At 35.3% G+C, this 23,447-nt stretch overlaps 3 protein-coding genes across 3 annotated transcripts; 1 reads left to right on the forward strand and 2 right to left on the reverse strand.

Moving 5' to 3' along the window:
• Positions 1–319: 319 nt before the first annotated feature.
• On the reverse strand, positions 320–10,714 carry LOC129881059 (serine/threonine protein phosphatase 2A regulatory subunit B''beta-like). Its single transcript, XM_055955386.1, has 13 exons — positions 10,188–10,714; positions 8,311–8,553; positions 8,088–8,193; positions 7,822–7,921; positions 6,504–6,609; positions 6,235–6,325; positions 5,425–5,566; positions 4,758–4,905; positions 4,468–4,577; positions 2,572–2,728; positions 1,831–1,956; positions 1,574–1,737; positions 320–892 (listed from the first exon to the last, which is right to left on the reverse strand). Exons 1-12 carry the CDS (start codon positions 10,335–10,337, stop codon positions 1,597–1,599), a joined length of 1,620 nt encoding a protein of 539 aa, XP_055811361.1. The 5' UTR covers positions 10,338–10,714; the 3' UTR covers positions 320–892; positions 1,574–1,596.
• A 1,196-nt stretch (positions 10,715–11,910) lies between these two features.
• On the reverse strand, positions 11,911–15,599 carry LOC129881060 (uncharacterized). Its single transcript, XM_055955387.1, has 3 exons — positions 15,462–15,599; positions 13,591–13,799; positions 11,911–12,511 (listed from the first exon to the last, which is right to left on the reverse strand). Exons 2-3 carry the CDS (start codon positions 13,771–13,773, stop codon positions 12,236–12,238), a joined length of 459 nt encoding a protein of 152 aa, XP_055811362.1. The 5' UTR covers positions 13,774–13,799; positions 15,462–15,599; the 3' UTR covers positions 11,911–12,235.
• A 916-nt stretch (positions 15,600–16,515) lies between these two features.
• LOC129881061 (cysteine desulfurase 1, chloroplastic) lies at positions 16,516–22,861 on the forward strand. The gene is made up of 10 exons (XM_055955389.1): positions 16,516–16,771; positions 17,458–17,591; positions 17,890–18,049; positions 18,308–18,494; positions 19,819–19,964; positions 20,038–20,110; positions 20,339–20,402; positions 21,169–21,268; positions 22,185–22,343; positions 22,499–22,861. The coding sequence occupies exons 1-10, from the start codon at positions 16,547–16,549 to the stop codon at positions 22,667–22,669; spliced, it is 1,419 nt and encodes a 472-aa protein (XP_055811364.1). The 5' UTR covers positions 16,516–16,546; the 3' UTR covers positions 22,670–22,861.
• Positions 22,862–23,447: the final 586 nt, after the last annotated feature.

Here is a 23,447-nt window from a genome sequence, read left to right on the forward strand (position 1 = left end):
ATTAGGACAATCTCTAATTTCAAAGGAAAAAATAAGGCAAGAATTATACCTTTTTGACTATTGTATTGTCCAAACTAGAACACATATACTGTTTATTTCACTATATTGGAAATAATTCATTCAATGTCTAAAGAGAGTTTTCATCATATTATGACAATTTTAATGCTCAAGTTCAAGGTTTAACTTACCACAACTTTCATCTTTAATCTGAAATTGAGACTGACAATGTAAAACTCATGTAAACACGAATCTAATGGGGGGAAACGCACGTGAAAGGACGTTCATTCTTGCTCAAACAAATTCAAGGGCTAATGAATGGTGATACAGAACAAGTTTATTACCAGTGACTACTAAATCAACAGTGTCAGCAAAATTACACATACTTGGCTTCAACATACAAGTAGCACGACAAAGAAATAGAGAGGAATATCATTGCAGTCCATCCAAAACTAACAAAGATTCACAGAACACAAAAAGCAGATAACAAGGCACATTGGCACTCACTACACTAAACCTCATCTAGACAAAAAAGTATTTGAAACCGCTGAAAATTGGAACAAAAAATAATTAATAACATTGATTTGTTACAGCAAAAGAGAAAACAACTGTGAAAGTTCTGAATTACCAGAAGGTACATTATCGTCAATTGCTCATGTGCCAAGCCCTTGATAATTCATGTTGGCAGCTTTCAAACTAGCATGGACAGATACTTTGAGAGAGCGTGCTCTGTGCAGACCAAACAAAATTTCCTCTGTGGCTATCTCAAAATAACATCTTGGTGGAACACAGAGATCTCCAAGAGCAGCGCACTTTCATTTCTGTGCAAAATTCACTTTTTTGCGGCTCAAAATTCAGCTTGAGATGAAATTCGCTGCAGGCACCTCGCTGGAAACTAGTACAGATTTTTTTTTAAAAAAAACAAACAGGAGTTCAGCCTTCTGGTATAGCAATATCCACATTATGGCCAGGGCCTTCCAACTCACATGTAATAGAAGTGATCAAAATTGTAGAGGACCACACAGTAATAATAGGTGGCCAAATTAGCTAAGCTAAAATGAACACACACCAAGATATGTACTTGTATTGCAACTGAAAATTTGGCTACGAAATTATCTCTAATAAAATGGGATTCTGCATTTACCTGGGCAGTCAATAAATTTTGTTATGAATTCAGTTCCAGCCAGCATTTTATATTTGGTGCTCAGAATATGTATTTTCCTCATCTTTTCAATTATTTTAGAAGGAAGAGTGTAATGACATCAAACTGAATTATAATAAGATACTTAATGGCTTAGGCGTGGAAAAACTAGGAGAATAGCTTGCTTCGACATTTTTACACAACCTTAACATATGGCGCTACTTCAGCGCTGGTTTCGTATCATCCAAAAGGGCTTATCACCCAGGTGTATATAAGTTTAGTCAAGTACTAGACCTTCTAGCAGCTTCATAATATTAAAGAGTGGACATTTGAGTTAAAAACCAGAGAGATCTCGATAAGAAATACTGTTCCACAGAACTATGCATCAACAATATGTATTGGTTGAAGGAGATGTAATAAGTGGATTGCCCGTACCTTTCCACCTTGCCAACTGAAGCTCAAAAGGGCGCCTCAAGTGATTCATCCCAGACATCTGCACTTCCGTTGGAGGCATCCTCTGCATCTTCCTCCATTGAGAGTCTAATATATTCCCTGTGTGCAAAGCGATCCCACTCAGTCAAATTCGGATTCTCACGTTCCTGAAACAAAAAGAAAATCATTTTAATCCATTGGTAAGAATGATGAAGCAATGTAGACAGAGCTCGTTTACTTATTAACCAACATTAACTCACTTGACGTATAAGGAATGGGTCGCGAGTTTCAAATGCCATGAACTTATTGAGGTTAAAGAGAACATTAAAAACACTGCTGGATAGCTTATTTCCCTTCAAGTCGCGTAACGTAAAATAACTTTCATCCTGCAAGTAAAGAAACTTCAGTGTTATGTCTCATTTTGAAAATTAACCCAGATGGTACAAGTAACAACAACAACAAACCCAATATAATCCCACAATGTGGGGTCTGGGGAGGGTAGAGTGTACGCAGACCTAACCACCACCTTGAAAGGTAGGGCGGCTGTTTCCGGAAGACCCTCGGTTTTATATTGTGCAACTACTCAAAACAATATAGAGTTGAAGAATAGCATAACTTGTTTCGGTTGGTAAAGAAAACAATTACTTCTTTCCCAAACTAATCATACATTTAGGGAAGGAAACAGATCTGCTGTATTTCTTATTTCTGCAGGATCATTGACAAAGGAATTTACCCAGCACATTGGTTCACCAATTCACCATTAACAAGATAAAAAATCTGCCTACCAACCTCCACCAGAGCTTAAAAAGAAACACAGTTCACTAACTTTTAACTTCTACATCGCCTTCTTTCACATAAAAAACTATTCAGACAATGCAACTCAAAAACTTCAAGTTAGGTACCAAAAGAGGTCAACTAGAAGTGATCTCTCATTACGGTAGAAAAAGCATTCATAGGACACAACATGATAAGACATCAAATGTGAAAAAATCGAAGATTACCTCTGGATTAATCATGTCAACCATCTGGCACAAAATATCCTCAAAAAGAACTGGCTCTTGGCCCATGCATTCCATTCTATGCAATTGCTCCTCATAAAAAAATTGCATCTCATTCCTAGTCAGAATACCATTTCCATCCAAATCTATGCATTTGAACCTGCCCATAAAATAAACTTAGATTAGAGAAGAAGGCGGTGGTTATCTGTGAGTACTTGTTCATGTCCCACAACTATACAATTGAAATTTTCTGAAGAGGACTCATCATTTTAAAATACCATTATTTTGCCTAAATTCGATGAACATAATTCAAGCATACAATCCTCTAATGCAACACAATCAACTAAATGGTCTTCCCTGACTGTCACGATAATTCCAAATATACTCTTAATATTCGAAATGCAACAAACCAGCAATTTGACTTCCAACCCATTAACATTCATATACCAAGAAAAGCTAAAGAGCCACTAACAAGGTTAGCAGAAAGGATGATAAGGAGAGAAGACAGAAGAGTTTGGATGAATAGACCGGCTTCCATTTTCTGGGTACTGTGGCCATACAAATCAGAGATACTTTGAAGATACAACAGTGCCAGCCTGTAAATTGAAATATCCACGTCTGTAATTTTATTTTATTTGGTGTGTTCGACCCCAACTTGTTTGAGACTGATATGTAGTTGTTGGATTTCTTTCGTGTAAAATATTCGATGGGTATGATCAAGACACATTAGTTGACTTCTCAGTTCCCTAAATTTTGAGGGAACTTGAGTTATCTACTATGTAAGATTCTGCACCTCCTGGATTTACAAAAGTAATAAAAATGACCTTACTAATCTGAAAAGGTCCTCTGTGTACTCAAATCTTATGCATTCAATAAGTGACTTGGCTTTCTAGTTAATAAATGCAAGTTAGCTCCCATAGGCCATAATTGTAAATATTTCCATGCATCTTTGTTCCACATCTTATTAAAATACCCAAATCACCAAAATATTTTGCATCAGAATCAGACCGGGGAGCGGGGTAGGGGAAGACGTTGATTCTATTCTCATAAACGAATTATAAAAAAACTGGCGAAGCAAAAGCACTTGAATTATCATTCAGTTTTGCAACCTGTGCAGATTACTTTGTACATCTTAGATGGCACTTGGGTTAAAAACAGAACTAGTTCTGGTCTTTTTTTCTAAAAATAGAATAAGGTGGTAAAATGGAAGTGGTTTTGTTTTGTTTTTGTTTTCCCCCACCTTTCCACAAAACAGTGTGTTTGGTTCCATTAAGGTCCGGATAACAACCCTTTGACTTCTATTTTTCTGATAAAACAAAAAAACTGTTTTACGCAGAACAAAAACAATTGGTGAAAACAAACAGGGAATATAATCCAAATGCAACAAATATATAGCTAGAACTAGAAGTAAGTAATTTGCAAAGAACATCTTATTTATACTCGTGATATCCTGATTAGCACAAGCATATTAATCTTACGAACAATATCATATACTTCCAAGTACCAGCATCTTTGGTGATCCCAGATACTATTAATTATTGGAGAGCCGATTGTCTTATGCTAAACAAAAGTGCTTTTTGAAAACTTTCACCAACTTCTCCTCCCCCTTTCCTACTCAATAAACTAGGAAAGTACAATACAGAAGGAATTCATTAATCTAACTGCAGTCATAAAATTGGCATGGATAGTGGAAATCAGTTGGCTCCTTAAAGAAAGAACATTACTAACATAATCTCCGCTCAGCAGGAAAAAGAAATTCACAAATGATGTAAAGAGACCCAAATGCTCCATCTTCATAAAAAGAATATCCATATGCTCCATTATAGAAGAATCAGGAGGAAAAGTTCAACATTTTCATGGAACTTGCATAAAATAGTTTCATGTTAATCCTGAAATTACCAGTATTCAAGACCAGGCTCTGATGTTTTATCCTCCTCTGATAATATAAAGTAAACGAAGTCTTCATAACCCATCTTTCCTTCAACTTTACTTGTAAACTTCCTCGGAACCTGACAAAACAATAAAGCATGCTAATCTTCTCTCTACAATTCCATCAGATATCCCTGAAGGGTTGACAGAAAACTAAAACATAAACTCCTTATAAGCATTCTTAAAATACAACAGTTTATTCATTATTGCAGTGAAGGTAAATTGAGATGTGACAAACGGAGTACATGGAAGACTCAAACCTGAGAAAATACTCTATCAACAATCCTGTATGTCAGGGCATGGTTGCCATATCGAATGAGGTTCTCTTTATCAATCAGAAAATCATGATCAGTATCGAGCTCCCAAAACTTGCAATATATCACGTAAAAGTGTTCGTAAGAAAAGTATCTGCAGCAAAAATAAGGTGTTCAATGATGCAACAGAAGTATTTACTTGATCGGAAGAAGTAACAAGAACTCGCCGAAGTAATCAGTGAGAATAATGTCAAGCAAAAGTCAGCAGAATAAACTCCAAAAGGTAACGAAAGTAACAGAATGTTTGACTTAGTCTCTGTGAGAACCCAGAATTTCAAAGTAATCTGCAAAATATTGTGATGTGCTTTTGTAATGTCAATCTCCCAAAGAGGATTCTGCTAATCAGTGATGTATAATGCACCTTTTCTCTCTCTTGTTTCTTTGACTAGTAAAAAAAAAAGACAATATCATAGCACCACCACTTGCCACATAAACATGCTTGTATTCAAACCGCGCGACCGCGACATAAGACATTTTGATGTTACCAGGCAAAGAAACAAGAACAGATCGCATCAAGTGAAGTAAAAGACGTGAATCTCTAAAATTTCCCGAAAAGAAGTCTGTATAATTTTTCATGCCTACATTAAGTCAAGACTGTTGCAAATGTATATACCTAAGGACCTTGTTAATATCTTCTTCTTCATCTGCATGTTGCATAGCAGCAATTAGGTCGGAACGTTTCAGCTCCCTGAGGGTAAGATGACCATCACCCAATCTATTCACGTAGAAAAATATTCTGTATATTACAGTTTCAGCTGGCCAATGCAAGAAAATTAACTGTTAAGATAGAGTGTAGTAGTTTGAAACCCCTCTATGTTACAAACAAGTATTTAAATAAGATGTATCATTCCACCTGTAAAAAACAGACTATATACTCCATTCCTAAGTCTCAAAAGGGTAAAAGGTTAGCTAAACTATTTGAATGGGACTCCTTTATAGAGAGCAACTAGAGGAAATCTCAAGTCTTGGTTAGATGAGAAATGCAAGGAATTAGAGTTCTCATGCTTGGCATACCAAAAGCTCAGAAAAGGTAATTGCTCCATGCGAGATGACATAGCTAGGAACCCTTAGATCTTTCATTGCCTTTCTTCTCAACCATGGGGCAGGGAGATGACTAACAAGCACACTTGGTTCAACATATAATACTATCCAGTTCATCCCAGACACTCCCACCTCACAAATTAATCTAGCACTGAAAATTATATAGCAACAACCACCATACCAAACTAGGAACCATAGCACTTCTAGTTTATTGATGTGGTTAAATGTAACCTCTCAAGATAGAAATTAATAGGGATGTCTAACAGAAGAGCTTACTTAGGACAATGGTTATATACATCACAAAAAGCATTGACGATTTCAAGGGCACAAAAAAGTTCTGAATGCATCAGCAATTAATGCAGCATAATATTGAGAGGGGTACCATATCGCTCTTGAAATTCGGGTGTGTTCCGTAAGAACTCTAAACCAGGATGTGTTGCCAAAAGATCTCGAAGAACAGGCTTGAAATCATCCTACAATCAAATTGGTTGAAATTTCAATTGACGGAAGAAATAGGACAAATCCACAACCTTTCTGTTGCAGAAAAAAGTGATCTCTATATAATCATGAATCAGACAAAATCTTTAGCTCATCTGAGATAGGATTAGTGTGAGTCACTCAAAGAAATAAAAAACAAACTAGAGAAAGCACCTGTGTCAGGTGTTTGAGATCTGGCTGCTTCAAGATTGTGTACATTTGGGTTGCTATATCTTTTGTCAACATGTTTCCGTTGACCCAATAATCAACAAAGACATCCCTACAGCCATGTTAAGCGAACAGCATCAGCAAACTCTCTTTCAAGTAGTTTCAGACATTATTAGAAATGAATTAGCACTAAAAGCTCAGGTATACTACACATCAGTGTTCAGTACCCTACATCAGATATTACTTTTGAGTTTGTTTTTTTCAGTGTTAGTAGTTATAAATAAACACAAGAGATGTGTTAGAATTTTTATTTTTAAAAGGTACAGATGTGATGTAAGTTTACAAGGCAAAGAGTTTCAGATACAGACCAAAATAAGCTCTTTAACTTGAACTATTGAAAGAACAACTGGTAAAGATCATCAGCTCCTATAACAGATTTTTTACACCATGAGCATAAGTCCATAAGGTGTACTTCAGTTAAAAGAAAGAAGGAACTCTCCAGAAAAAAGCATTTCCCATCTAGTCAAATAAAATTCCAAGATGTGAAAGGAATGTTTGAAAGATTAAAAACAAAGGGAACATGTCCATAAGGTACCAATCACTTCAGCGGGATAACAATTACCAAAATGCAATGCTATTTGGGAGAAAATCTTACGATAATGTAATTTTATTGTATGATCAAATTGTTGTATATTGTTTTTGTGTACTAGACTCAGTCCTTTTTATTTGGTAATCCCGTCTATTCAATTTTCAAAATAAAAAAATGGATGAATATGCATCAAACCCATATTTTCTGAAACTGAGGCTGCTAAGGCAAACAATCCAGAATAACAATGTTCTGTCACAATGCAACAGATCTGACTAACTTTAGACCCTCCAAAAAAAGATAATACACTTTATATGTTTGAGGAGAAAACTCCTATGAAATAATTCCTCCCCTACACAAAATCAGTTAAGCTCTGTCTTGAAACCTCTGCATGGACTAACCACAACATTCAGTAAAGAGGTTAGAATTTAAAAATAATCAACGATAACTGCAGAGAGTAACTACAACATAAAATTGAACTTCTGAAGGGAGCTACTCCAGTAGTAGAACGTCAATCAAACTTCAAAAACATATAGAAGGATATCTATTCAAGAAAATGTGTTCTTATATATCAAATAGAAACATGTTAGAAGAGGACAAAAAGACATAGAAGGATGTTAAACGAAGAAGGGATGGCCTTCATCCCATATTTTCATTTCCATTTTCTGAAGGTGCATACAACCTTCCCAAAAAAATTAATGAATCATCTCGAGAATTCAGAAGAAACAAAATGTTTACCTTGTTATGACGCCCGTTCTATCAACATCAATCTTCCTAAAAAGAACCGTAGAGAAGAACGATGGCAACTTGCATATTTCCTTAGTAATTGGTTTGAATTCTGACAAGCAAGGAAAAAATAACTTAAAATGGAACGTCAAAATGCACACATAAAAAATAATAAGTCGCATCATATGAGTCAACTGCCGATATGGCTAGCATAAATATTGATAAACTGCTCTTTAAGTACCAAGGAACTTTTTCTTATCAAAAAAGGGGAACCTTACCATCCATTTGTAGTCCATCCGTGTGACCATAGAAAAACTGGTTTATTCTAAACAAGCAGCGTTCCTTCAATTCATTTGCAGGTGGACGGCCATTTTGAAAATAAAACTGCCATCATCATATGCATTTGATCAAAAAGGAGAAATCATCACAATCTGTCTGTGCCCCCCCCCCCCCCCCAAAAAAAAGGCGTCACTCTGAATTAGTTATGCAACGCTTCCATACCTGTGGTATTAGCTCTTTAACAGGCTCGTTCACTAATTTCAAAGGGGATCCTAACATAGAGGGGCCTGCCCTGGGTCTTGTTGTTCGCGGCGAACCAGATGAACTTCTTGGGGAAAGTGGAGGGGTACTTCCAGCCGGAAACATAGACGGCAAAGAATTGCTTGTTGCTACATTTGTGCTAGAAGAAGTTCCAGTCACATTCAAGGGACCACCAGCTTTAGCATTATTAAGCAAATTTCTCACCTGCATGTAGTGAAAAAGATTACTTTTCATTTGCCAATCAACCTGAGATCAACAACAATGTTTATAAGAAACGGGGGGAAAATGCACATATCATCGCTTCTGTTTGAAATAATGCAGGGCAAACAGCACAAAACATCACAGGCCACCGAACTGAGAAAAATCCACATGTAAGTTCAATAGTCCATCAGGTTCGATGTTCAATTCTTATAACCTCAAACACGTATGAATGCTGGCTCAGAAAAATATCCTGGCAGAGTATCTTTATAAAATATATTGCATTCCCAACTGAACACCTTCAAGCATTACTATCACTGTTATTCATCACCAACAGTACAAAAAATTACGAAAAGTCTCCATTAAACCATAGCACCACCACATCTCCATCATCCTGGGAAAGCTTCTCAGAGACAGTAGTTCCATGAACACAGTGATTCCATTATCAGCGACTGCAACAAGTTATTGTAGTCTTATATGCATGCTATTATTCAAACTCTGAGCAATGTCAGACTCTTGTTGGTAAAGAACAAGAGTACACTCAAACAAAAGAAACACAAGTGATCCCGGAGATCCAAAGAAAGTACAATTAAAACAAAAGTAGATAAAAGAACTCAGAGAAAGAGCATGAAATTGCAACAGACTGTTGAAATCTTTCTTCCACACTCCACACAAAAAGGTTAATACATCTTCATGGTGCATTCTAATCACTCCTCACCCTAGGGGACTTGACAGTACATTTACTCAACATGATACTACACTCGACATAATATAATTAACATTCTCATGAAGTTAACATATTATAATTGTTAGAATCACTTGTGTGAGATATAAGATAGATCATATAGGAGCGCATTATGACGCAATAATGCACTAACTTGAAAGTACTGCTAGTAACTACATTTCCTCAAAAAAATAAAATAATACACATCACGATTTTCTTGAAAAAACAATAAATCCCTTGTTTGAAGCCTGGTACTTAAGTAGGAGCAGGGTAAAAGGTGGCGGGCTCACAATCCCACCAGTTTAATCTATGAGCCAACTGAGGGTAGAGTAGCTAAGTCACAAGAAATTCTGAGTTTTACACCAACCACACCACCAGTTTGAATCTATGAGCCAACTGGGGGTAGAGTAGCTAACTCACAAGGGTCAGTTATATCAACCACAAAATTTCAATATCCCTTTCACTTGGGAACTTTCTTCCAACTTGTGTTTTTCTCTTTATAACGGTGGTGTTCGCGCCAGCTTGCGTGCACCTCAATTAAAACCTGGCCACCTTACACCAGCAAGTACCTGGTAACTATGTTCACCAAGGCTACACCAGATTGAAGAAATCACCTAGTGTTTTTGTCTATGCTGAGAGATTTGAACTCAAGACCTCATGCTACTCAACCCACTTCATAGACCACTAGGCCACACCCTTGGGTGCATTCCAACTAGTCATTTTGGCTACAATATTCCATACTTCACATGAATTAGAAATCATTCATAGCACAAATCCATCACTTACTCACCATATCAACATAGTTATGAAGAAAAAAAATGACCCAAATTAAAATTTCAAAATCTAATTCATAATACATCAAAATATATATTAAAAAAATTGAAAAAAATAGCGAAATTAAACACTGTGGAACTACCAAAGGTGTCGTGTCCGGGAGCGATAGCCATTGATCAAAAAGCTTCTGGGCAACGTAAGGATTATCCTTGATAGCAAACGACGAAACCTCAGGAAGCTGCAACAGTTCAGCATCAAGAGTCGCTATATCACCAATTAAATCCACATCCATTTTTTACCCTCTTAAAACTCTCTAAGCAATGAAATCAATCCAAATCCAAATCCTCAAATCTTCCAGCACTTTCCTTATCATCAAACAAACCAAAAAAAAACAGCTCTCACATCACCAGAAAGTGGCTTGAAGTATCAATTTCTGATTTTTTTTTCCCGAAGAAAATGGAAAACGATTCTCCGAATTGAGGATTTCTTCTAGATCCTTCTAGATTGATGAAATCTGAGGTGAGATTGTATTGAGGGGAAACGAATTCTAGAGATTTGAATTCCGATTGAGAGATCGGAGAAATGGCGAGAGAGAATTTACAGAAGCTCGAAACCCTTGAAGCAAAGTAGCATTTGTGTGTGTGTGAAGGAGGAAATGCAAAATGCAAAACGTGTTAAGTTGTGTAATAATATAATGTAATTGTATATATATTTTTTTGTTTTCCATTTTGTTTTTAGAGCCGATTAAATTTAAATTTGCGTCAAAACGTTCGTGATTTCATTTAGACACTCGAAATATTCGTTCCGATTGTGAATACGTGAACACTTTTATGATCATGATGAATATATCAGCTTTCACACACCTCGACTATTGGCATGAGATACAGTCACCTCCTACCAGCAATAGATACTACTTAACTGTGTCTACCAAGGTTAGGACAAATGGACGAATCATCTAGTGTTTTGTCTTTGCTGAAATTTTGAACTTTCATCAAACTATAAAACCTATTCATTTTTTATTCAGGTTGATGTGTTTAATTACACGAGATTACATTATTTATGTGATTAATTTAATTAGACGTTTGAGAACACACATAAAAGATTTTTAAAAATTTGAATAAAAAATGTCAAATATAAATATTTTACCATGTGTTCAGATGTTTAATTTGTGATAATAATAACTTAAATGTCTAAATGAAATTTATTGACAGAGATTGTCTTTATCCATGTATTTTGCATTTGATTATATGTGCACAAGTCATCTGTATAAAAAAAAATTATTTATCAAAACTTAAATATATGAAAATTTAAAATAGTTTAACTAACATTGTTTGTTATAGCTGAAATATGAATGTTGATCTCATATATTTTTTATCCACTTTATTGACCATTAAAATATACTCATAACCTTATAGTTATAATTTTTTAAGCTTTAAGCTCAATAATTTGTTTAATTTAAATGCACATTGACAAAGTAAGAGGTCGTTTGGTTGTGACCAAAATATACAAGAGTTATCATGTGAAAATTAAACAAGATGCTCAACAAATAAATCTTATCAAAAAACTTCCCCACTAAATTAGTAGACAACTTATGCTCAATTCACAATGATTATACTATAGTCATAAATTCCTTTAGGCTTTGAAATTAATAAGTGCAATTATGTGTACAAAACACTGAGTTAGAAGTAGGAGCGCACCCCAATGGGTGTGCTGAAGACAATTTACAAATGAATGCAGTAGTGGCTGCTTCCACAACTCGAACATGTGACCTCATCTGCATGATCAACAACCTTCACCAACCCTGGGTTGATAAACAAAATTTGACATTTTAACATATAATAAAACTAAAGGATATTAAAAGTGTGTAGAAAGAAGGGTGACATATATTCACTTATTTGGTGTAAGCACATTCCAGTATCCAACTACAATGGATCAATTCACTACTGAGCTTTGAAATCATACAATGAACTTAACTGATTTGTTTTCAAACTGGATTATTCTAAGAAAATCATCCTGTATAACTAGTTTTTTAGGCAACAAAAGGCATGCACTACAAAATTGTTGGCCACAAGACTCCATGTAGCTTCTTGGCAAACAATATCATGTTCGTGGAGATGGTATGATGAGTCGATGATTGCTGATCAAATTGCTAAAAAAGGGTGTGAGCACAGAGTGAAATTCATCAGCTTTCTAGACTTTGTTTCTCTCGGCTTCATTGGTATTATACTCCTCGTAGTCCTCGTCATCGTCATCATCATCTTCTTCTTCTTCATCCTCATACACATTGCTCCTGATCTTGCTTAGTTCAGACGTGCCATCATCATCTTCACCCAAGAAGTCAAATCCAAATTTGATGTCTCGATGCTTAACCAAAAGCCAACGGAGCAAGCGGTCTTCTTTGTTCAGGTAATGCAGCTCATTGTTTAAACTGGGTGGTGTCATCACTGTCATTTGTATCAGTTGACCCTAAAAAAAAGAAGGCAATATCCTTAAATGCAGTAACAACATAATCAAATACTGAGGACAGGAGCACTTTTAGTGAAGTTTGGCATAATTTTTTTTTTAATTCTCTGCATAAATACAGAAGGAAAAGGACAGTCCTAAAGCTCTCTGAGCTGCACACATCACAGAAAAGGATTATGGATGTGTGGTCGTCCCAACAGTCTCTAACACAAATTTGGAGTTTGTTTTGCCCATGCACCAAAATAATGGAAAGCAGCACAGAAAAAATATGAGGTTTGGGCTAAACAACTCTCTCATAGCTATTAAAGGGAACAATTCTTTAAAAAGCTGGGGATAAAAGTGAAAAATTGAACGGCTAAAGGTCAGATGGCAAAATCATAGTTGAAATATTTACGAGTACTTCTAGGATTCAACTTGACAAATGCTCGAGATTCAATGAAACAGTGTAAGATTCTCCAGCAGAATATCTTCATAAAAAATAGGGTTCTCCAACAGACTATGCTTTTGTGGTAGTTTATTTGAATTGATTATATCTTAATTTAAAATCTTTGATTTTAAGTCTTGATCCGAAACTAACTTCATCAAACATGATTGCTTATTTGCATGTGTAGCATCTGAGACTGAGTTAATCCACATATAAATGTACACAAATAGTTTTCTAAGTCTTGACATGCAGCCATTTTAAATTTTGGGCAGCATAGGGAGTAGTGGATTAAAGAGCCTGGCAATTTTTTTGATCAAATGGCAGAAATTCATACATGAACAAGGGCCAAGGCAAGTAATGGAGTAATAATGCAAAGTACTCCCTTTGTTTCTTTTAAGTTGTCATGTTGCACTTTTCAAAAGTCAATTTGACTAATTTTTCAAAGTTAAATTAGATTACATTAAATCGATATTTTAAAATAAAAATTTAGATATTCAAAAACTAAACGAAAAGTACTATAAATTGCAAATTTTTTCATATCAATATGATAAAGAAATATATCTTCATATCGTTTAACTCTCAAAAAAGAACTATGACAACTAAAAAGGAACAGAGGGAGTAGTATTTTTTTTTTTGGGGGGGGGGGGGGGTTACACACCTGATAGTATCTTCCATCTAGTTTCTTAATGCCATAACCCAGTTGAACAGTTCCAAATGACTTTAAATCTGTAAGGACGCCATTTTTTCGATAGACATGCTTCCCAACCTTTGCAACAAGGTCCATCAGAGCCTCCTTCTTTACATGGGGTTTCAGTAACAGCATACAGTCATATAGTGGCATCTTTTGTCTTCTCTGGATTCACCCAACTTCAGGAACCACAGAACTGAATTACGTCAAATCTTGGAAAATGCAAAACTAAGACAAGATGCACTTTGCAGATGATCAAAACCAACTCAACCAAGAAATTCACCCATTGAAGGAAAACATAGTTCAAAACTATGTAACACGTGACAGTTTTTCTTAGTAAGCAAACTGAAGTAGAAAACAATTTTTAGATAGTAATATTCTATTGATGCTCTGGGGATCCCCATGGTATGCAAGTTTAGTGTATTAAATTTTTTTTGAAGGAGGAAAAAAAGTATTTTGAGAATAAAGGATGCTATTTTCTTCTGATAAAGCAAAATAAAGTATAGGACGAGTTGTTCTTTTGATAAGCAGCACAATGGAAATTCTCAATATGACAGTTGAATTGTCCTTGAGACACGCCTGAGACAAAAAAAAGTAAAACAGATGCACAAATGGGAAAGACAAAACACATAAAAGAAGGGAAAATATCAACTCCCAATAAGGATCCGTGAAACATAATTCTGACCTCTCTTAATTTTTTTAGTCAATGAAATATTGTCTAACTTAATTTTTCATGAAGCAGCAAACTAACCCAATAACCTCTGGAGACCTCTCTGAGAAAGATGAATAGCTAAGCACTCAACACCTCCCCCCTCCGAGAGAGAGAGAGAGAGAGAGAGCAAGAACAAGAATAAGTTCTCATGTATTTCTAAAGTTTAAAGGGTAAGAAAATGAGCATTAAATGTGGCATCCTCAACGAACATCTAGATCGGTGTGTTAACCATGAAGTCTGAATTTCTGTATTTGATAACTTATCTCATGTTCGGAAAAAAAGTCATAAAATTTTAATTCACCATTTAGAGTCTCCGTAATGAGAAATAATTAACCACGCCAAACTACATTTCCCTTCCCCTAAGAAGTGACTGAAGTTTTGTGGTTTGCATGAACTAAGGGGATGAGTTGAAAAATTAGTACAGGGAAAAGCTCAGAAACACCATAACTTGCTCTTGCTTTTGGTTAACTTAGAATGCACTTCAGAAGAATTCCCTAGTTTTCTCGTTTATAGCTTTGGGACTTCACTTTATACCTCTAGTAGAGATTTACTCCAAACTCAACAATGTCAGGCCGACATGAATATTGGATTGATCTTAAGATTTACATTATGTAGAGAACATCAAAAACACTCGATTTATAAACAGTCATCAACTAACAATCATGCCATGAAAAGTCACGTCCTTTCAAAAAACACCTTTTTTGGACATATCATTTAAAAAATATTGGTTACAAATGTATCATCACCAAGACCGAATGCAGGGGCATGGGCGGAGTCACGTAGGACCAAGGGGTTCATCCGAACCATTTTTAGCTGAAAATTACACTGTATAAGTGTATATACATGGTTACCATTATTTTTAATGTATATAGTAGATGTTGAACCTAGCTTCTTCCTGGGTTTCTGATTTTCATATTTTGAACCGCTCAATGAAGATACCGGCTCCGCCACTCATCCAAGGAATGTAAAATTTGTTAACTACCAAACAACAAGACAAATAGTAACAAAAATCATAAAAAAGTAGCATTTTCGTATTGTTATACCTCAGCTATACGAAATTTTAGCTGTCAGTAACTTCAATTCATTGCTAAGTACACTATTTCAGTTTTTTTTCTATCAATTTTAGTACCTGCAACGGATATCGGCACGTTTACGAATTCGCCGGAGATGATATCGGCGCGATAGAGAATACGCCGGAGATGAGATCGTCGGAGATGAAGCTTCACTCTCAGTTCAGTGAGTTCAGTTCCTACTACTAGGGTTTTAATTCTGGTTCAAAAGTTATATTTGGCCCTAAAACTTTTAGGGAAGTTACAATTCCATCCATCTATTTCTCAATTTTCTCCACAATACCCAAATAGATATCTCTGTGTCAAAATGTTTACAAAAATATTTGGGTTCCAACATATTATTTTAAATTTTTATTTGCTTACTCAATTGGCCTATTGTTTCTAAGTTTAAACTCGAAATATATAATTTGAGGTGTGAAAAATATATTTTACGATCATTTGTTAATTGTGATTCATAATTCTTATTTTTGCATAATAATATACGAATCTTATGTTAATTATAATTTTATAAGCAAACACATTAAAACTACAACATATAAGTTGTATTTATCAACTTTCACATTTGCCTATTGCAATTCACAATATGATTAAGTCTTGCTTGTCAACTATGATTATAAGTATTATACGTATTGTTTGTTAATTGTGATTTATAAGTTATTTTTCGTAGAATATGTTTTTCAACTCCAATTTATGTCTAGAATTAACTATTAAAAATCAAACAAAAAATCTTTCTTAATTTATCAATAATAGATTATTAGTTTAATGATTCGATAACGATTTAAATTTGTTTACTAGATTATTGATTTTGTAATATGTTATAATTTTTTTTAACTAATTAATCGATAACTCGACAATAATATATTAAATTACAATTTTATCCTTATGTACATAAAGTCACTTTACCTTAGAGTCTAAGCGATTGTGCTTTGTACTATTCAATATCTCATCTATAATGATTAAACCATCAATAATCGATACATTAATAATTTTATAACGATTTAATATATTTATAAAATTGATAATATTCAAAATCAAATTGAATAGTATGGAATATTACCATTTCAGTAAGGAGTTTAATGTAATTTCAGTAAAAAGGTACAACCAAAGTAGTAAGGATAACGGTGTGTAGTTCACACAGCCGACGATGATAACAACGACAACGCCGATGGAAGGTGCGATTCTGAAACTGCCGTGTCTCCGAACGGTAAGCCGGAACTCTAATTTCACCAACCGGAGCTCCAGTTCACTCCGGCGGCGATACTGGCTTTCGGCTTCAGCAGCATCTTCTCCTCCATTAGTAGAAGGACCGAAACTCGGACCCGGTTCGCTAGGGCACAGTACTCGGTCCGATTTCCCAATACTTCACCAGGTTATACCTCTTGCCGGTTTCTGTATGCATATGCAAATCTGTATTAGGTTAATTTTGATTCAGTTTTTTTGGCTGTATGGAAGATTTTTGGTGTTTGAGTTTTTTGCAATCTCAGTATTCAATTTTCTGGAAAAAGTAATAATTTTATGCAAAATGTTCTTGAGAACTCAAAGAACTTGAATTTTGCCAAAACTGTTTTCGCTAAAAACTCAACAGTGCTGGAAATGCGTGTTTCAGTATACGCCAACTTCTTTGGTGAGTGTGTATGTGTGTGCGTGTGTATATGTTATATACATACATTTATCAGCTTAATTCCCAACTAGAGTGTATGAATTCTATGTATTATTTGAGGGTTTATTGTAATTTGAATATAATGGTGGCTGTTAGCATGCAGCAACCATTCTTCTTTTATCCGAGTCTGAGACCAGCTGTGCTTTGCACATAGGCAGAGCTAAGTGCCTGTAGAAATGCTAGCATAAATTTGATTTTTTGAGTGACAATAAATGAGCTAATTGAAATAATCTGATAACTCTTAGTAGGTGTTTGGGAATAAGTTGGTTGAGATTTGAAAAAAAATAGTATTGAAGCTGAAGTTGAAAAAGGGTATTTGGTTCATTTTGGGTTGGAGTGGAGTTGGGTGTGTAGGATTTATATTACATGGAATGACATCATGGTGCTATTTGCAGGAGATAAATGGCTCAAAGCTTGTATATTTGGACAATGCTGCAACTTCGCAGAAGCCAACAGCTGTAATCAAGGCCTTGCAGAATTATTACGAAGCTTACAATTCCAATGTCCACCGGGGCATTCATTATTTGAGGTGCTCATTTTGAAAAGATTTACACTCAGCATCTTTACAACTGCTATAAACTTTGGAAGTTAGTTGCAACTTTACCTATCAATAAAATAATTCATTTCAATTTTCTTCGAACAAGCTTATGGAGTTATGGTTAGCGACTTCTCTTTCATATTATAATGTACAATATGGACCTGTGCAGAGCATAATAGATACAAAACATTCATAGAACCAACACACTAATTTAGGATTGAGGCATAATTGATTGATTGATTATTAGATATGCTATATTGACTAGTTTGTATTATCATTTCCAACTTAGTGCAAAGGCGACAGATGAGTATGAGTCAGCAAGACAAAAGGTGGCAAATTTCATTAATGCGGCTGAAGCCAGAGAGATCATTTTTACAAGAAATGCTACTGAAGCTATCAACTTAGTGGCTTACTCTTGGGGACTCTCAAACTTGAAACCAGGAGATGAGGTATATTTTTTTCTTCCAGGGTTTGTTAATTGATACTTTAATGTCTGGAGATAGTTATTTGAGAGGTTCCTCCCATTATTTTAATTGTATATCGCTTTAAAGAATACATATTTATTGTTATCCTTTTCTACCCATCGGGTATTTGAACTTCTGATCCTTACTCGTAGCTTTTCTTGAAGTTTTCTACCAGTTGTTATCAAAGTTACATAGATATGCTGCTTATATTTGACTACAAATTGCTGTCTCCTAACTTTGCAGATTATAACCACAATAGCTGAACATCACAGTGCAATTGTTCCTTGGCAAATTGTCGCTCAAAAGACTGGCGCTGTCCTGAGGTTTGTAAATTTGACAGAGGATGAAGTTCCAGATGTAAGGCAATTAAGGGACTTTCTCTCTAGGAGGACAAAACTTCTGGTCATGCATCATGTCTCGAATATGTTAGGTTGGTGAATAATTATTCTATCAGAGAGGTTCATCAACCACTAATTTTGATTTCCAGATAATAGAAGAATCTTGTGGACCCACAATTCAATCTCATCTTACTTTGATGGAATGCTAGAAATAATAAATGGCGCTTTAGGGCAACTTGGAAAAACACTCCTTACTCTGCATTTATATTGACCTCAAAAGGAAAAAAGGTGATCAAATTGCTCTTTCTGTTGCATGAGCCACTACTAAGTGCTAATCGTAGTGGCATTCTCAAATCTCAAAAGAACCAATGCCAATCGTACTCAGAAAGAACTAACAGAAACTGTTGCAGAATAATGGATTTACATTCAACTTCATGTATTGAATGAAAATAGTAGCAATGGACCAAGTTCGTCTAGAATTTTCCTTGACCTAGTGAGGTCTTTTTAAGCATGGATCGGTTATTTGCATAAAACCTGCAGGAACTGTTCGATATCACGTTTCTCTTGATTACACCTGCTTTTCAGATTTCTTCAAGTTTGTGGCACTCTCTGATTTAGCTGATATTCTTAAATGAATTCTTCATTTTGATTCTATTTTTTTCTGTGGCTTAACTGAAAGTTGATTGGGTACAGAAAAACTGGAAGATAATGTTTAGTAGTTTTCTCTGATATATCAAAACTCTGGGAGGGATTGCCATTTTACTTATCATATTCTATTGCTTTTGGCTAAACTTAATGAAAAAATAATAGAAGCAAGCAAGCAAGTAATTCATACACTTACATGTGACAAAAGGAAAATGGAAGTCAGCAAATACTTCCTGATAGGACTGCTTCATAAAAAAAAAGATACTTCATGATAGGACTTGGACTCCGGGGAGGATGTGGGGGCAGATCATCTGCCTGAGCATTTTGTTTTTGGTCTTAGTGATCTCCTCCCTTCCGATCAGATGTTTTTTTATGTATGAGGGAATGCCATCTCGTGGATCTTCAATCTGGGTTTAATCCTCGCAATTGGCGATGAGCGTAGTTTCAGTGTCATTGGTTTGGTTCTGATGAGTCGAATTTATATTTATATATGCATTCCCTAATATAAACTATTGTGATCCTAATGTCTAAACTTATTACTCTCTAGACAATGTAACCTAGTGGATAACTGTCACTGTTTTTGTCGCATGTTTTAGAATTTATTTGTGAGGTCAACCGTGGATATCCCGCGGCTGAAATTTCTATCTGCTCATTGTTATTTGAATAACAAATCAGAATACACTCTCTTTGTGCATTTGCTTTCCCATATTTCTATTTATCCGTTTCTTGTCCATTGGTCTCTTCTTAGTGCTACCCCCATTTTATATGCAGCTTCTGTTCTTCCAATGGATGAAGTCGTAAGTTGGGCACATGATGTTGGAGCAAAAGTGCTTGTAGATGCTTGTCAAAGTGTCCCACACATGGTGGTAGATGTTAACAATCTAGACACTGATTTTCTTGTTGGTTCATCTCATAAGGTAAGGACAATTCCATGTACTATATAAGTGGTTCTCCATTGAGTATTTGAAATTGAGGATAAACATGCTTCAGATGTGTGGGCCTACAGGCGTTGGATTCTTGTATGGCAAGAGTGAGATCCTTTCTGGAATGCCTCCTTTCCTTGGTATGTAACTTTTCCTTAACTTTGATTCTCTAAAAGAAATGAAAACCAAGCATCTTTTGTCGATATTCTGCTTCTTCAGCTCGGAGTTCTTGTACTTGATAAATCTCATGCCATGTGTAGAATGCTTTAACATATTTAACTGTGGTTTTATATTTGATTGCTTATAAAAAATTAACTGGGGATTCAGTCAAGCCGTTTCTTAAGTTGTGTTCCTGTCCCTTAAATCAGGTGGCGGCGAAATGATAGCTGATGTGTATTTGGATCATTCCACTTATGCTGAACCTCCTTCTAGGTTTGTTTCTTTATCCCGTGTTCCTATTAGAATTTTCTGGCAATACTTTGACAACTAGTTAACTGTTCTTTTGTCCATTCACACTGAACTACATCCAATGCGTTCCTTGAACCATGATCCCAAAATCTTATTCAATTGTTGTGATTTTAGTTTCTCTACTAGTACATTTTCCTCATCTCTAGATATTAATACCATTACACCTAACCTCAAGCTGTGTTTCTTGGATCCTTTTCTTGCTCCTTTTATATTGAATAAAGTACCGTCTGCTAAATATAATAGCATTTAATGCTTCCATCATCAAGATATATCAACTTGGAAACTTCATCTTCCCTTCATTGTCATTGGTTCTTATTACTGTTGGGGGAAATGTTATTTCTTGATTCTGCGATTTAGATTTATGCGCAGACCCCCACACTTCTCAGAGCTATTTGTCCTCATCCTCATCATTTCTGAGCATTATACAGTGCTTCTATGTCTGAATCGTTTTCTCCTATATAATTTTTTCCATTTTGGTTTTGTGGGTTATGTTTTAAATTCTATACGAGACATTGGTAATCAAAGGCTCTACGCCGATGACTTTGATTACCCCCCTTATCATCTCAAGTATGTCTAGATTGTCTTTTTAACTTTGTATTGGATCTGGAAATAATACATAGACCTGGATGTTCAGTGTTTTGGCTAAAGCTCAATCAGCTACGAGTAATTTTTAAAACAAAGTGCTCTTCTAAGTTTCATCTTATACCCTCCTTTTGGTAATTGGGATCAGATTTGAGGCTGGGACTCCCGCAATTGGAGAAGCAATTGGGCTTGGAGCTGCAATTGATTATCTTTCTGAAATTGGCATGCAACAGATTCATGATTATGAGGTGAGTTTTTATCTGTTAACCTTGTATTCATGAAAGAGACATACTTTTGCACTCTGTCTGAAATTCCATGCAACTGTTCACAATTCCATTTTGCTAATTTGCTTCTTCCGTATGGTAGCATCTAAATTACCTATCCCTCCAAAAAAAGGTGTAGCGTGTAAATTTGAGTTATGCACCACACCTTTGCATTATACTGAAGAGATCTAAAGTAGCAGTTGGATTTTGTTTACTGTTCTTTGATTTTTTAGTTTTTAAGTTCCCACTTCATAGAAGACATTGAGAAGCAGTCTTCCTGGGCTTTTGGCTCTCAGTATTTGCTTCTAAGGACATATATTTTGAATTAATCTTCATGAACAGTTGAAGCCTTTAATTGGGCATTATGTTTGAAGTTCTGTACCATTAATTTAGAAACTTCAACTTTTTGAGTGTAATTTGCAACTGTATATATGTCACTACCTCTATTTTTCACTGCCTTTTGCTGGTTTGCTCACATCATTTTTTTACCATAGATTTTGAAGTTGAAACTTGAACATTTGAGTTTTTGAAATTGTGTTTGGGCATACGTTTTACTTGAACAGTTTTCGAAGTCTTGAGAGTGGAAGTTCCAAAAACTGACCAAACACAGCTAAACCAGCCAACTCCATTTGGTATGACTGTTGCCACTTAATGTGGATTAGTGCTCATCTTTAGAATCTTCTAGAACTTGGGTGAAATGAATCAATCATCATCAACAACATACCCACAAGTGGGGTCAAATGTATATATTTCTTTACCTTTTGACTTTTTATGATATTTGAGTTCATCTTAAATTTGTGATGAAAGGAAATTACAATGCAGTGTAATTGCATAATATGCTTCCGATTAAGAGTGATTTTGGTGATATAATGTCTCTACCCATCTTCATTTCCTTCCTCAGATGGAGCTGGGTAGTTATCTGTATGATCGCCTCTCTTCTGTATCTGATGTTCGTATTTACGGCCCCGCACCATCACGAACTGTTAAGCGAGCAGCTCTTTGTTCTTTCAATGTTAAAGATGTTCACCCTACAGATATCGCAACTTTCCTTGACCAACAGGTATGAGAAATGAAACGTCTTTCTAGCTCTTGCATAGCTACGATTTTACTCATACAAAAATGAGGGCATTTGTAAGCTAGCCCGCCCGCGTATGCATGCTATCGGTTAAGAGGTGACATAAATGAAGTATTTCTAAATAGCAATGTTTTCTGCAGCATGGTGTAGCTATTAGATCAGGTCACCACTGTGCTCAACCTCTCCATCGGCATTTAGGAATCAGTGCAAGCGCACGAGCTAGCCTTCATTTCTACAACACTAAAGACGACGTTGACAGATTCATCGACGCACTCAAGGACACAGTCAACTTTTTCACTTCTTTCAAATGAGGGTACTTTCTGCATTATCCTCTTCTTTCCTAAGCGCATGTAATATAAGCAAAAAACTTATAATTATCTCAATTTAACGGTGTGCTTCATGAATAAATTGGCTTTGAGGAGTTAGATTAATACTTGGCATTATTGTAAATTACATACTAATATCAGTTACTCCTTCAATTCAATTTAATTGTTACAGTACCAGATTTCATATTTCTCCCCCTTGATCTTTGGAATGGTTTACTTTTCACTTCTCATTTTGAGCCCATCAACATTGTAGTTTTGATCTAGCACTTTCTATTGCTCAATAATGATAAATCGTCTTAACATAAATTACTAAAATCCCATTAATTTAGTAGTTAATTACTTAAATTTTATGCTAGTTTGCAATATTACGAATCTTATCAGATTTTAGACATTGGATACATGTACTTAACGCGTTCAGATACATGAAGTCAAAATTAGGTGTAATTTGTTCTTAATACACTATATTCAAGTGGATTCACATGTATTTGACTCTCGCTCACTTCTCTCCATATATTTGGTATCCTAAATACGTGTATTTAATGTGATTCGTATTGGTATCCCAAATACATGTATTTAATGTGATTCATATGTATCTTGAATGCATATACTATGTCGTTCGCTTCTCTCCCATCTAACTCGGGGGATTGAATTAAAATAGACTTTTGAGAGTGTAAATAAAAAAAATAGGACACAAGTCTTGAAAATGAAGTGAAAGGGACTTTTTTTTAATTAGTAATAATGACACATATTTTAAGAACCCACA

This window comes from Solanum dulcamara, chromosome 2, assembly GCF_947179165.1.
Source record: "Solanum dulcamara chromosome 2, daSolDulc1.2, whole genome shotgun sequence".
NCBI classification, from domain to species: domain Eukaryota; kingdom Viridiplantae; phylum Streptophyta; class Magnoliopsida; order Solanales; family Solanaceae; genus Solanum; species Solanum dulcamara.